General features: G+C 37.9%; 1 protein-coding gene, 1 long non-coding RNA gene and 3 pseudogenes across 3 annotated transcripts; 4 read left to right on the top strand and 1 right to left on the bottom strand.

Annotated features, from left to right (window-relative positions):
- Positions 1-1,776: 1,776 nt before the first annotated feature.
- Positions 1,777-3,963, top strand: LOC103319221 (putative pectate lyase 2). The gene is made up of 4 exons (XM_089046317.1): positions 1,777-2,214; positions 2,854-3,209; positions 3,391-3,529; positions 3,618-3,963. The coding sequence occupies exons 1-4, from the start codon at positions 1,966-1,968 to the stop codon at positions 3,837-3,839; spliced, it is 966 nt and encodes a 321-aa protein (XP_088902443.1). The 5' UTR covers positions 1,777-1,965; the 3' UTR covers positions 3,840-3,963.
- A 531-nt stretch (positions 3,964-4,494) lies between these two features.
- Positions 4,495-5,049, top strand: LOC148919399 (uncharacterized). The gene is made up of 2 exons (XR_016123656.1): positions 4,495-4,631; positions 4,662-5,049. It is a non-coding gene; the product is annotated as an uncharacterized LOC148919399 (long non-coding RNA).
- A 205-nt stretch (positions 5,050-5,254) lies between these two features.
- On the top strand, positions 5,255-8,403 carry LOC103319222 (WAT1-related protein At5g07050-like; annotated as a pseudogene). The gene is made up of 6 exons (XR_016123655.1): positions 5,255-5,574; positions 5,659-5,838; positions 5,934-6,161; positions 6,255-6,413; positions 6,690-6,841; positions 6,996-8,403. The product of XR_016123655.1 is annotated as a WAT1-related protein At5g07050-like (transcript).
- On the bottom strand, positions 7,692-8,313 carry LOC148919400 (putative cinnamyl alcohol dehydrogenase 1 pseudogene; annotated as a pseudogene).
- Positions 8,404-14,399: 5,996 nt separating the features above from the next.
- On the top strand, positions 14,400-15,561 carry LOC103319224 (putative cinnamyl alcohol dehydrogenase 1 pseudogene; annotated as a pseudogene).
- The last annotated feature ends 26 nt before the right edge of the window (positions 15,562-15,587 follow it).

Here is a 15,587-nt window from a genome sequence, read left to right on the forward strand (position 1 = left end):
GCTCTCTTTAGATAATCGAAGCTGGCTCTGAGGCCATGTTAGTGTTTTCAGGTGTGTGTGTGTGTGTTCAGAATTTGCAGAAGAAAATGAAAGGAGGAAGAGGCAAGAAGAATTATCAAAATCTGTCTGCTATACATGTAGCAACAGAAAGTTTCATTTACTGCTCTGTTCTTCTTACAACCTCACACACATAGTGTGAGGGATATATTCGTTATGCACAGTAGCTGGATCTCTTACATCACAAGATGATCTCAGCCATTCACCTAGGCAACCAATAGGAAGCTTACACTTGTCATGAAGAAAATAAAAAGAAAAACTAATTGAACTAACTCTTAAGTCAGCTTAAGGCTTATAATTCAACACATTTGTACCTGCAAGCCCAGGTCAAGAATCTTTTCAAAACATTTATATATAAAAACCATCACATATCACACTGGAATTTGGGTATATACCTAGTAGTACAGTTTGGCAACTAGTTTTGCATTTGTTCTTAAATATTCAAGTTCAGATACACTACTATAGCAAGACAATTGGGATTAATTAAGTAAACTGATCGCCAAGGAAGATTTGTTTCCAAAATCAAAGGAAATTTATTTCCAAATCAAGAAAAATACTTCAATAAAACTAGAATAAAACAATGCGTAATAAACCATGTCAAATTTTGCAACGCACCTAATTAACTTAGCAGAAAAGTTCAAAAATAAGCCACCCAAACAAAATCTATATTCAATTTCTCAGCAAACATGCAAGTCATTGTGGAAATGTGGAAATAAAGCCATAAACCTCACAAATTGCAGAAGCTGTGAGAGACACAGAGAGAGATGGTTGTGTTTGTGGTTTTTGGAAATTCTGGTTCCAAGTCCATGCAGCCCAGAGCTGCTCTCAGCAAAGCCGTCGACGAGGCTTCAAAATTGGCGGGAAAACAGCAGTACGAGAAACATGCACAAAATGTAGGTGAGCCCAAAGGGGGGAACTTTTTCTGACTTCTCACTGAGAGTCGGACAGAGAGAGGGTTTATTGGGGGTTTTCAGGTTTTTTTTTTTTTTTTGTTGAAAGGGTTTTTCAAGTAATTGTAACATTAATTTCTCTATGCAACCGTCACACCACGCTAACATATTTTCCATGTCACTTGTTACATGTTTGACATGTCGCTTGTTATGTGTTATAATTTGGATGGATTAATGAATGACATATAAAATTTGTCATAATACAACCTTTTTTATTTTAATAATGATAAGTTGCAACAACGGTCACCTCACAATTATATACTGTGTTCTATTTCAATTTCGCTCGTTTGTAAAAAGAAAAACGGCACGAAGATGTATGGTCTTCGAGATCACTTACCTTCAATATCAACTATATGAACATAAAATACAGTTAAATGAAGCACTCGGTTATAGGACTCCATTGCTCCACCACTAAAGACAGTTAAACAAAGCTAGCCAACCAAAAAAAGCACAAAGATAGCGAACGAGCTAAACTTGAGGAGGAGGAGAAGCGAAACTGCAGAACCTTCATATTTTCCCTTCCGTCCGTCCATAGCGATTTCGTGATAGCTAGCTAACCATTACGACTGATCCCCAACAACGTTCTAAACAAACTTAGGAGCAGTACGAATATTAAATCCGGCTATAAATATCTCTCTCCATTCTCGTTCTTTCATATCTGTAAAGAGTTGAAGAGAAAATCCTTGCTGTAGCTATTTCTGTGCATGAGCGAGTTGGAAAGTACATATAACATATAATGGCTTGTCATGGATGCCCCAATGGCAATGCCAATGTCTGGCGCTTTGTTCTGTGCCTTTTGATTGCCATTGCCGGCTTCGCTCCAAACCCGAGTTTCGCTAAGAAAACAAAAGTTGATGGCTTGAAATTGAACGTGATCGATGGTTGCTGGAGATGGAACTCGGATTGGAGAAGTAACCGGCAGGAACTTGCATTATGCTCAGTGGGATTTTCTGGGAAGATGAGCAACAACATAGGAAGAGATGTCATATACTATCAAGTCACGGACCCAAGTGACAATGCGTTGGACCCCAAACCGGGAACTTTGAGATATGGGGTTACCATGATAAAAGGGAAAAAGTGGATCACCTTCCAGAGGGAGATGCACATTAGGCTTGACAAACCACTTCTCATTAGTAGCTTCACTGCCATTGATGGAAGAGGTGCTAATGTTCACATTGCTGGTAATGCATGCTTGCTGGTCTTTCAGGTACGTATATTAATTACATTTATATACACACACATACGTATTTAATTGGCTAGTTAGTGTTCAAACCTAAGACCACTAGTATGTAAGTCAAAACTCTTTTTCATTGGACTAGATGCCGTTGACATTCATAAGTATATTTAAGATAATGTAGTAAGTACCAAATTTATATACTTATAATATATTCCTAAGTATATTCAAATTTCAATCTAACACTCGGAGTTTATTGAAAAAGTAATCTTCTGTTCTTATTTAAGGCTGAAAATCTAACCGGCCTATATTGTAACCAAAAAAGAATCTAATTAGCATGTATGGGGTAGTTTGATAACCTAAACCCTTGATTTTCTTTTTCTAAGTGAGGGATAGTTGGGACAGTTTTGAGTTGTATGGTCAAACCGCCACGTGCTATATATTATCTACTGTTATAATATGGGTGAACGACACGTATTATATATATACATATATCTCATGGAACTAGATAGGGAATAGTTCTGATTGATAATAATACATGCATTATAAGTAAATTTGTAACACCACATGACAGTCTTGCTATGATTTTTTGGAGATTGAATATAGTAAAGATATCTTGTGTACATTTTCATGCATGTAAACTAATTATATTATTATTTTAAACGTTATCAGGCAAGCAATATAATCATCCATGGCCTTCGAATCCATCATTGCCGACCCCAACCACCAAGCTCAGTTATGGGTCCAGAAGGAAAGATAATACCAATAGGGCAGGTTGATGGAGATGCAATAAGGTTGGTAACAGCATCAAAGGTTTGGATAGACCACAATACACTCTACGAGTGCCAGGACGGTCTTCTCGATGTTACTCGCGGATCTACCCATATCACCATCTCCAACAATTGGTTCAGAGACCAGGACAAGGTTATGCTTCTCGGCCATGATGATGGCTACTTTCGGGACAAGAACATGAGGGTGACCGTTGTGTACAACCATTTTGGACCCAACTGCAACCAAAGAATGCCAAGGTAAAGGCCCCTAGGCTAGCTATATCCATATGTTAATTGAGATCGCTGGCTACCTTTACTTTCAACTCCTCTATTTATTAACATTAGCAAAGTGTGTAGGTAATATAAGTGTGGGACATTTTCACCTTTGTATTCTCAACAGAGAGTGAGTATTATATTACTTACTATTGCATGCATGCAGGATTCGCTATGGATATGCACATGTCGTGAATAATCTTTACAGAGAATGGTCGCAGTATGCCATTGGGGGAAGCATGAACCCTAGTGTTAAGAGTGAAGCCAACCTCTTCATTGCACCAAAATCGGGAAACAAGAAAGAGGTAATTATTAACTCAAATGTATATATATATTCAAGTTCAAATGCAATGCCCTTAATTAATTACTTAATGATTTTCCATGTACGCACAGATCACTTGGAGGAAGGACAGCATTGGAGACAAAGAATCCTGGAAGTTTTACTCTGTAGGAGATATCTTCGAAAATGGGGCTTCTTTCGTCGAAACAGGTGCCGGAAGAGCAAAGCCAAACTATAACGGAGAACAAACTTTCCCAGTTGTTAATGCCAAATCTGTCCGCTCATTGACAAGGTCATCTGGCGCTTTGATATGCATCAAAAGATCCAGATGCTAATTAATTAAGGCATAGGCTCATGGGATGCAATGTGGAGATGATTTAATTGCATGTCATATATATATATATATATATATACATGCATAGGAAAATCAATTGTATGTCAGCTAAAAAAAGGTGAACAATTGTATAGTGGATATATAAATCTCATCTCCCTCCTATAGTAATGCAAGATATATATATATATATATATATAATCGGTTATATATAATGCCATTGTTCACCTTTTTTACGATTATTTTACGATTTATTTTTATTAGTGATCAGGACTGGCACTGAAAATGGTCATAAGAACAGTTGATGTAAAAGATTTCAGTTTTATAGTGATGCAGAAGACCAAATCCCAGATGCAATTCCACAAGGGTAAATGACCTAGGCCATTTTTTCTCATAAATAAAATTCATTTTTTATTCTCGCGCAATAGGCTAATAGCTGAAAATCATTAGAATGTGAGGTATCGGAAAGAATTTAAATTCTCATTCCCCAACATCACTTGTATAAATAAAATAATTGAAGAAATAACTCTAGCCCAATTAGCTGAACTGGTATTTTAGCTCTAAACAGTAAAATAATATGACAAAATTGTATATTTAAAGCGTATAGCCGTTCGGCTATACTATCAAATGTTGTTCAGCAATTGAAATCTCCACTGTGATAATCGTTTTTCCATTTAAACAAACAAAAAAAATTGCAAAATCAGAAACATACGTAAATTGCACGCCATGGCAGCCACGGATAGAGACTCGAACTCGTAGTTAGGCGGTCTGGGCGGAGCTAGGCGGCCCCTAGGCGGTCTGGGCGGAACTAGGGGGCCCCTAGGAGGTCTGGGCGGATCTAGGCGGCCCCTAGGCGGTTTGGGCGGAGCTAGGCGGCCCCTAGGCGGTATGGGAGGATCTAGGCGGCCCCTAGGCTGTGTGGGCGGAGCTAGGCGGCCGCTAGGCGGTCTGGGCGGATCTAGGCGGCCGCTAGGAGGTCTGGGCGGATCTAGGCGGCCTGCGCAGGTCTAGGCGGGTCTGCGTTGGTGTTGAGGTCTGCTGCTCTCATAAACCAGAAGTGCCATGTGAAGAACAAGGATATTAGGAAGTTTCTTGATGGGATTTTTGTGAGTGAGAAGAAGAGTGCTTTTTCTGATTTTGATTTTGAGTTTTTCATCTGTACTCTTCTTCTTTTTTAAATCTTGCATGGAAATTTTGATGAGTAAGTTTTACTATATTTTGGGTTTCTGTTGCCAAACATAAATTGTGGAATTCTGGGATTATTTTATGCAGGTTATTGATTTTTAAAGTGAGAAATGTGATGGCCAATCTTTCATTTGCACAATCTTCAGTTTTTAAATGTTTGTCTTTGAGCCAAAATCGGGAAGAACACTTAAAATAATTTCCACTAATAAAAATGCCCCAAAAATGGTTCTTTATAGTTGCACCATCAAGTAAGTTAAACCCTGGAAAAACGTAAGGTGTCATGCCTTTTTAGAATTGCTAAACTGATTGTGAATTCCGCTAAAAAACCAACCCATTAAAACTTGATTCAGTGATCCCAATTAGTCCAAGAAAGTTTCATATCCGTATCAATGGAGGGTTGCTCTTATTACTTGGCAATGGTACTGGATATGGTGGATCAAACATCCTCATAAAATTCTCCCTTGCAGAAGGACTCAATCCAATTGTCTTCGTCGTTTACCGCGGCATGTTATGGCCATGGTTTTGGTAGGACCATTTGCTTATGTACTTGAAAGGTAAGCTATCGATTCTTGCATCTCTTCATATTTCCAGGCAGTAAAAACAGAGAAAACTAATTCTTGAATGGATTTGTAAAGCAGGAAACAAAGGCCTTCACTCTCGTTTTCTGTAGCTGCCAAAATTTTTGTGCTTGCATTATTTGGAACCACCATCCATCTGAATGTGTACTATGCTGGTTTAGCATACACTTCTCCAACAGTTGCATGTGCCTTGAGTAATGTTATTCCCAGCTTGACATTTCTAATGGCAGTTCTACTTGGGTATATTCTCTGTCCTTTCCTTTCCCTTGCTTAATTAGAAAGGGGAATATAAATGTTCTTTTTTCCTGTTCTGCAATTTGCTTGTTCTTACACAGGTTGGAGAAGTTGAAGATTAGAACTGCTAGAGGTCAAGCTAAGGTGGCTGGCACACTTTTGGGCATTGGTGGTTATCTTGTTTTCACTTTCTGGAAAGGAGGATACCTATTTAAAGGTTTCGTAAATATATCTGTTGGTGAGATGAGGCATGTGAAGGAAAACTGGATCAAGGGGCTTTTCTTATTCTGACGAGTCACATTGCATGGAGTGCATGGCTAATCGTCCAGGTGATTTTATAATTGAATTAAGATGACACCCTTTTATGTCACGTAATGTCCAAGTTTAGTTCTTTGTCCAACTTTGGCTCTCTGGTCTCACAGGCTGTGGTCTCCAAAGTCTACACTGTTTGGTTATCGCTAACCACGATGATATGCTTTTTCGCGTCGTTGCAATCTTCTTTTCTTGATCTGTTTTTTGCAAGAAATCCAATTTCATGGAGACTGGAGTGGAACCTGCAACTTTCAACCATCGCCTACTGCGTGAGTGTTCTCTCTCATATCTTATTATTAGGTTCACAACGTTGATTTCAACAATTGATCATGCAAATTCTTATCTGAATCTGTAGTTCGATTTAAAAACCTCACAGCAGAACATGTAGAAGAGAACATTGTCTTGTGTGTGTGTGTGTATAAAGTAAATAAATGGGACATCCTATTTTGTTGTGTCTTATTGGGTATTTTTCTCCTTGTTGGTATAAGATATATTTGAATCTGTCACAAGTTCTGTTCTTCATCCACTCCTTACTTTTGCAATAGGGAGTTGCAATCTCAGCATTAGCCTACTACCTGCAAACATGGTGCATCCGTTACAAGGGACCAGTCTTTGCAGCTATGTTTATTCCACTTCAAGTCATTATAGTGGCATTGTTCTCGGCAATTTCTTTCGCAGAACGACTTCAATTTGGCAGGTAATAACCTGAAGAACACAGACACCTTCTTCCTATTCCATCTTACTACTTCCACATTTGATGGTTTCACTTATCCATTCTATCACGGTAGTTTGTTTGTCATGAAAATTAGTCACAAATTTAATGTGGATTTTGTGTAAGTGGTGATGTGCAGCTTGATCGGAGCGTTTCTCATTATTGTGGGCCTTTACTGTGTGCTGTGGGGAAAGAAGGAAAGACACTCTTGTTGCTGAACAGACAGAGAATGGAAACAGGGTACTTGAAGACATTAAAGTGCTGGAGAATGATATTTCAGTCATAAATCCAGTCACTAGAGAAAGGACATGATCATAAGAGTTCAGTTTCTTTTTACACATTATACAGAAGATCAATCCCAGATAAAATTTCACAGAGGTAAATGCACACCACCTAACTATAAATGATTGCCAAATTGATAATGGTTTGAGCCCTACAATCCAATCCATATGAACTTATTAATACAAATCAACAAGAGAAACCCTTGTTCTCTTTCATGGTGTCATTTCAGGGAGTTTTAAATATCAATCACAAACCGGTATATCACAACACTTTTTAGTAGCCTCTCAATAGCTTCATTTGCAGATTGAATTGGAATTTTTCAATCATTGGATGAATTCCATTTGAAGCAAAGAAATCTATCATTTCTTGGATATCCTTTGTTCCACCTGTTACACTACCAGAAAAGGTTTTCATACCTGCCAAAAGGCCAATGCATGGAGTTCATTATATATACTTGCAATTGCAATAACAGTTGGATATATAAAACTGTCATTTCAATCATTTGAAACATGCCAATGTACCGATATGAAGGTTGGCAGGACTGATTTTGACTTCACTGGGGAATCCCACCATAAGACCAGAACTCCACCAGTTTCAATAGTTCCATGTATTGATCAAAAGGGCGATCACCAGATGCTATATCAATTATAAAGTCTACTGACTTCACCAGGGCCTACATAGCAAACAATAACCGATAAATACTAAACCTATAGGATGAGCCATCATTTCCACTATTTTTTCTATTGTTCATGTGATGAGGTAAGAAACTTTATGTATTTTTACCTTCATCTGATTTCTGTCAGATGAGACCGCAAAGTTATCTGCACCCAGCTGACTTAAAGCTTCCTCTTTCTTGGATATGCTAGCGCTGAAAATTGTTACATTCAAACCAAATGCCTTTTGCCAAACTTCACTGCCATGTGACCTAGGCCACCAAGGCCAATCACCCCTAGAGATTTACCAGGTTGGTTCATCTTATGGCGTACCATCAAAGCATAAACAGTAATTCCAGCACAAAGTAGAGGGGCTGCCGAAGCCAATGGATAGTTTGCCGGTATTAATGTATGATTAGATGCAGCTTGCTTCTTTATCAAACTAGCGTCCTCATGAAAGATTGGATCTCCTACTCTTGCGAGATAGAAGAGAGGTATTGCACTTTTCTCCCCTCTTAACATTGGGAATTTTAGGTGCACGTGGATATGGTATATGTAAGAATGAGATGCTACTTCTCATCTAACACGTTGTTTGAAATCTCATTTAGAATAGTTTGTATATATATATATATATATCTTCGTTGTCTCATTAGAATGTTTTGTATCCAATTTTTCATGTGCAGAGATTATATTGATGCATCTCAAAGCAGAAGAGCAGGTTGTCAAGTGCAATGAGAAAAAGTTTGTCATTGGGTTTAGTTCATAATTACCATGGATACATTTTAGAAAGTAAATTCTTACACTAGCAATTTTATGCTCTGAAATTCAAGATTCTTTTATCCCCAAAATGTTGGTGGATTCCTATTTTTGTTGTTGTTGTATTTATGGGTACCCGTAATATTTCTCATAAATAAAATCCTTTTTTTATTCTTGCCTAATGGACTAATAGTTGGAAATCATTAGAATGGGAGGTACCGGAAAGAATTTAAATTCTCATTCCCCAATATCACTCGTATAAATAAAAAAATTGAAGAAATATCTCTATCCTAATTAGCTAAAGTGGTATTTTAGCCCTAAACCCTAAAATAACATGACAAAATTGTATATTCAAAGAGTATAGCCGGGCGGCTATACGGGTAAAATATATTATTTTAAAGGTATGGCCGGTCGGCTCTACGGTTTGAATATATTGGAATATTTTAAATGTATAGCCGCGCGGCTATACTCTTTAAATTTATTTCCAAACAAACACCAAGCTTGCACTCACAATGACAGCCATTTCGTTTTTCTATAAGCGCTTCCAAGCTTCAAAGACTCGGCAACTAAAGCTTCGAAATTTTTTCTTTCGTTTCGGCTGCTGTGTTGATTGGATTGGATTGGACACTCTCTAATGTCGTTCAGCTATTGAAATCTCCACTAAGATAACAACTCTGATGCTATAAGTAGTTAGGCGGCCTGGGCTGATCTAGGCGGCATCTAGGTGGATCTAGGCGGCCTGGGAGGTTCTAGGCGGCCTGGGCGGGTCTGAGAATCCTTTTTTTTCCAAATGCAGACAGACGAAGCTTGCACTCGCAGAGGAATCTGGTGCGCGAGTGAAATGAAGAGACAGAGAAACGAACACGAAGCTTGCACTCGCAGTCCAATCTTCAAAATTCAAATACTCGGTCTTGAGCCTCTCTCTCAACTCAAGCTTGGATTTTTTTTCTTCGGTTTCGGCTGCTGCATTGATTCGATTTTTTGTGTGCTTTTCTGTTATTGAAGTTGGCAACGTCAGATGAACATCCAAGGCAGTTTCTTAGTATACCAAAAGAAGCCCAGCGGATGGTTCTTTAACCTGAGGCACACCTTGCAGTTTGTCATTGGATTACACCATGCCGGTCTGAATGACAAAGATAGATCTCTGGTTGAGGAACAAGATTCAGGCATTTCTGTTTTACCTCAATAAGCATGAGTCTTTCCTGAAAAACACATTAGGAAAAGAGAATATAAAAAGATCATTTTCTTAGTCAATATACTGATTAGGCATATGTATTAAATTATAGGTATTGGTTTGTACCAGCACGTTGGCATGGGGTGTAAACCTTCTAGGTCATCATCTGGTCATTATTAAGGTAAGGCAAAATTTGTGCGCTATCTTTTTCATTTGGTTCCTATATTCACAAAGGTTTCTAGCAGGAGTATATTGCAGCAGCTGTTCTTCAGAACAAATTTACGTCAGTGTTGATTCTCTTGCAGTTGCAGGGAACAGAATATTATGATGGGAAAACAAAGCGATATGTTGATTTTCCAATATCAATCACAGATATATTGCAAATGATGGTTTTGGTCACACGTGACTATATAGAATAAAAAAGGGAAAGAAATAAATATGTGAATCAGGTTACATGTTTTTCTCCCTTTATAATCAACAGTTGCTCAGATTCTACAAGAAAGATGGGAGTATATGTCCATCACAATCCGCCCGTGCCTAAAGATCAACAAAAACACGAATCATATTACTCTCTGAATCTGAATATTTGCCTCAAATACTAGGAATCAGGTTGTTTGGGGTTTTGAATATCAGAAAATCAAGTAAAGTCAATGGATGAAGTCAAAATCGGGAAGAACACTTAAAATAATTTCCACTAATAAAAATGCCCCAAAAATGGTTCTTTATAGTTGCACCATCAAGTAAGTTAAACCCTGGAAAAACGAAAGGTGTCATGCCTTTTTAGAATTGCTAAACTGATTGTGAATTCCGCTAAAAAAACCAACCCATTAAAACTTGATTCAGTGATCCCAATTAGTCCAAGAAAGTTTCATATCCGTATCAATGGAGGGTTGCTCTTATTACTTGGCAATGGTACTGGTTCAGCTCATATATGGTGGATCAAACATCCTCATAAAATTCTCCCTTGCAGAAGGACTCAATCCAATTGTCTTCGTCGTTTACCACGGCATGTTATGGCCATGGTTTTGGTAGGACCATTTGCTTATGTACTTGAAAGGTAAGCTACCGATTCTTGCATCTCTTCATATTTCCAGGCAGTAAAAACAGAGAAAACTAATTCTTGAATGGATTTGTAAAGCAGGAAACAAAGGCCTTCACTCTCATTTTCTGTAGCTGCCAAAATTTTTGTGCTTGCCTTGTTTGGAACCACCATCCATCTGAATGTGTACTATGCTGGTTTAGCATACACTTCTCCAACAGTTGCATGTGCCTTGAGTAATGTTATTCCCAGCTTGACATTTCTAATGGCAGTTCTACTTGGGTATATTCTCTGTCCTTTCCTTTCCCTTGCTTAATTAGAAAGGGGAATATAAATGTTCTTTTTTCCTGTTCTGCAATTTGCTTGTTCTTACACAGGTTGGAGAAGTTGAAGATTAGAACTGCTAGAGGTCAAGCTAAGGTGGCTGGCACACTTTTCGGCATTGGTGGTTCTCTTGTTTTCACTTTCTGGAAAGGAGGATACCTATTTAAAGGTTTTGTAAAGAGGCCACTGATAAATATATCTGTTGGTTAAGGAAAACTGGATCAAGGGGGCCCGCGCCTAAAGATCAACAAAAAAGGGAAAGAAATAAATATGTGAATCAGGTTACATGTTTTTCTCCCTTTATAATCAACAGTTGCTCAGATTCTACAAGAAAGATGGGAGTATATGTCCATCACAATCCGCCTGCGCCTAAAGATCAACAAAAACACGAATCATATTACTCTCTGAATCTGAATATTTGCCTCAAATACTAGGAATCAGGTTGTTTGGGGTTTTGAATATCAGAAAATCAAATAAAGTCAATGGATGAAGTCTTGCAGTCCTAAATCTAATCAATAAACCATTTTCCTTTTTAATTTTTTCAATACTCTACACCTATCTTTTTTTGCTGTTAAAGTTCAGAACGCCCATCATTTGCATCGTTGCTGTGACAATGATCCTCTTGTACTTAAATGTGGTGAAGACACAAGTTAAAAGCCTTTAAATGTGCCCTTAGTGTGCAGGTATTCTTCTTAGTAGTTACAATTCTGACTTCTTAGTAGTAGTACTTGCCTAGAATAAAAGACGAGTGCTAGTGTGAATTGGGCATTCTGCCTTGTTTATATTATTACATTTGACAGCTAGCATATCAGTTGATTAGTTAGAGATGTTAATCGGGGATGCTGAGCACCCTTGAATGTTGTTAGTCCATGCCTCTTTCCTGTATTGTTTACCTTGTTTTGTTTTGTTTTTTCCTTTGTCCTCCAAGAGAAGCTCTTCTTTTGTGTTTTTCCTTTCCACAGTACATTACCCTAAAAAAATATAGGGCCATTTCAGCAGGACTCAAACCTTCAGCTTCTGGGTATGGTATATTTAATGAGATGCTTCTTCTCATCTAACACGTTGTTTGAAATCTCATTTAGAATAGTTCGTATATATATATATATATATATCAATGCCATATGACCTTTGATAACTTCAATTTATTTCAAAACTCCTCTTCTTTGTCTCATTAGAGTGTTTTGTATCCAATTTTTCATATGCAGAGAATATACTGATGTATCTCAAAGCAGGAGCAGGGTTGTCAAGTGCAATGAGAAAAAGTTGTAATTGGGTTCAGTTCATAATTACGATGGATACATTGTAGAAAGTAAATTCTTATACAAGCAATTTTATACTATGAAATTCAACGTTCTTTGATTCACAAGACGTTGGTGGATCCCTATTTTGGTTGTTGTATTTATGGGTTTAACCAGTATTATTTCTCATAAATAAAATCCGTTTTTTATTCTTTCGCAATGGACTAATAGACAGAAATCATTAGAATGAGAGGTATCGGAAAGAATTTAAATTCTCATTCTCCAAATATCGGTTGTATAAAAAAAATAATTGAAGAAATAACTCTAGCCCAATTAGCTGAAGCGGTATTTTAGCCCTCAACCCTAAAATAATATGACAAAATTGTATATTTAAAGAGTATAGCCGTTCGGCTATACTATCAAATGTCATTCAACTATCGAAATCTCCACTATGATAACAACTCTGGTGCTATAAAATCTTAAAATCCTTAGAAGAAACTCTGTGATAATCGTTTTTCCATTTAAACAAACAAAAAAAAATTGCAAAATCAGAAACATACGTAAATTGCACGCCATGGCAGCCACGGATAGAGACTCAAACTCGTAGTTAGGCGGTCTGGGCGGAGCTAGGCGGCCTCTAGGCAGTCTGGGCTGATCTAGGCGGCCCCTAGGCGGTTTGGGCGGAGCTAGACGGCCCCTAGGCGGTATGGGAGGATCTAGGCGGCCCCTAGGCGGTCTGGGCGGAGCTAGGCGGCCGCTAGGCGGCCTGCACAGGTCTAGGCGGGTCTGCGTTGGTGTTGAGGTATGCTGCTCTCATAAACCAGAAGTGCCATGTGAAGAACAAGGATATTAGGAAGTTTCTTGATGGGATTTTTGTGAGTGAGAAGAGGACGATAGCTGAAGAGGAGTGTGTAGAAATTTAGGAAGGAATAGAAAATTAGGGAATGGCTCACTAATTGTGATGCCTGTATTCATTCATCTTTATATGATATTACAGTTGACGTTGGCCTAAGTATATATGGAAAGCTAAGGTTAATAAGGTAATACAAGATTTACACAATCATAGATTTCAACTATACAAATTTATAGATAAACCCAATCCTAGACATGTATTTATAAAAAAACTCAAGCACTATTTAAACATAGAAACACACCCAAAATCAACCCCAAAGTCAACTTTTTGGGTGTGTTTATAAATGGTTTTGAGTGTGTATAATGATGCGTTTTGGGTGTGTTTATAAAGTGTTTTGGGTGTTGGGTTTTTTTATAATTTCAACCTCCATTTTGGGTGTTTTAGTGAAACTCCCTTTAAACTAATACTAATATTGAGGGAGAGATTGTAGCACGACATCATGAATCCTGATTTGCAGAGGATTGAGCAATCATAGTAGCCGGGGGAGAGATGTGAGGTTGTGATTTGGGCTGATTGACTGATTGACTCTCGTCAGAGTGATTAGATTTTTGGATTTGTGCTTGTTAGAGTGTTTTTTCTGATTTTGAGTTTTTCATCTTTACTCTGTTTTTTTAATCTTGGATGGAAATTTTGATGAGCAAGTGTTACTATATTTTGGGTTTCTATTGCCAAACATAAATTGTGGAATTCCGGGATTATTTTATGCAGGTTATTGGTTTTTAAAGTGAGAAATGTGATGGCAAATCTTTCATTTGCACAATCTTCAGTTTTTAAATGTTTGTCTTTGAGCCAAGATCTGGAAGAACACCTCACTTACACTAAAAATAATTTCCACTAATAAAATGCCCCAAAAATGGTTATTTATAGTTGCACCATCAAGTAAGTTAAACCCTGGAAAAAGTAAGGTGTCATGCCTTTTTAGAATTGGTAAACTGATTGTGAAGTCCACTATAAACCCAACCCATTAAAACTTGAAGCAGTGATCCCGATTTTAAATCAGTCCAAGAGTTTGCTATGCTGATGTAATTTGGACCAGAAAACAACATGGATACTCAAAAGTATCCTGTTGTCCCTGGGTATGTGGACTGATTCTATAACAGATGAATTAAGTAACCCTGAATTTATTCTCGTTCTAATTAAAGTCATCTGTTCTGTTTGTGATTATTTGGAACCAGGCATGAGATTGCAGGCATTGTAAAAGAGGTGGGTTCCAATGTTCAGCGCTTCAAAGTTGGTGACCATATGGGAGTGGGAACTCATGTCAACTCATGCGGAGATTGTGAGTACTGCAACGACAGATTTAACGGTGTTGGTGTTGATGGTACAATCGCAAAAGGAGGATACTCCGGTCATATAGTTGTCCATGAAGGGTATGAATTGAACTACCTTTTTGCCCTCTCCTCAAATTTCACATCTAAATGGCCTGTATTACAGGTACTGCTTCAACATACCAGAAAACTATCCATTGGCTTCGGCAGCTCCTCTACTTTGTGCTGGAATTACTGTTTATGTTTCGATGGTACGCCACAAGATGAACCAACATGGTAAATTCTAGGGTGATTGGCCTTGGTGGCCTAGGTCACATGGCAGTGAAATTTGGCAAAAGGCATTTGGTTTGAATGTAACAATTTTCAGCACTAGCATATCCAAGAAAGAGGAAGCTTTAAGTCAGCTGGGTGCAGATAACTTTGTGGTCTCATCTGACAGAAATCAGATGAAGGTAAAAATACATAAAGTTTCTTACCTCATCACATGAACAATAGAAAAAATAGTGGAAATGATGGCTTATCCTATAGGTTTAGTATTTATCGGTTATTGTTTGCTATGTAGGCCCTGGTGAAGTCAGTAGACTTTATAATTGATATAGCATCTGGTGATCACCCTTTTGATCCATACGTTGAACTATTGAAAACTGGTGGAGTTCTGGTCTTATGGTGGGATTCCCCAGTGCAGTCAAAATCAGTCCTGCCAACCTTAATATCGGTACATTGGCATGTTTCAAATGATTGAAATGACACAGTTTTATGTATCCAACTGTTATTGCAATTGCAAGTATATATAATGAACTCCATGCATTGACCTTTTGGCAGGTATGAAAACCATTTCTGGTAGTGTAACCGGTGGAACAAAGGATATCCAAGAAATGATAGATTTCTGTGCTGCAAATGGAATTCATCCAATGATAGAAATAATTCCAATTCAATCTGCAAATGAAGCTATTGAGAGGCTACTAAAAGTGTTGTGATATACCGGTTTGTGATTGATATTGAAAACTCCCTGAAATGACACCATGAAAGAGAACAAGCAGTGGCGGATTCAAGAATTTGCATTCAGTCAACGTGTAAGGGGTTA

The sequence above is a fragment of the Prunus mume genome, linkage group LG2 (assembly GCF_029339155.1).
Source record: "Prunus mume cultivar Tortuosa linkage group LG2, ASM2933915v1, whole genome shotgun sequence".
In the NCBI taxonomy this organism is placed as follows: Eukaryota; Viridiplantae; Streptophyta; class Magnoliopsida; order Rosales; family Rosaceae; genus Prunus; species Prunus mume.

Bases quoted from the DNA above. Each gene is read 5' to 3' on its own strand.
- LOC103319221 (XM_089046317.1), top strand. From the start codon at position 1,966: ATGAGCAACAACATAGGAAGAGATGTCATATACTATCAAGTCACGGAC. The intron at 3,210-3,390 runs GTAAAGGCCCCT...GCATGCATGCAG, and splicing joins TGCAACCAAAGAATGCCAAG to GATTCGCTATGGATATGCAC. The intron at 3,530-3,617 runs GTAATTATTAAC...ATGTACGCACAG, and splicing joins AATCGGGAAACAAGAAAGAG to ATCACTTGGAGGAAGGACAG.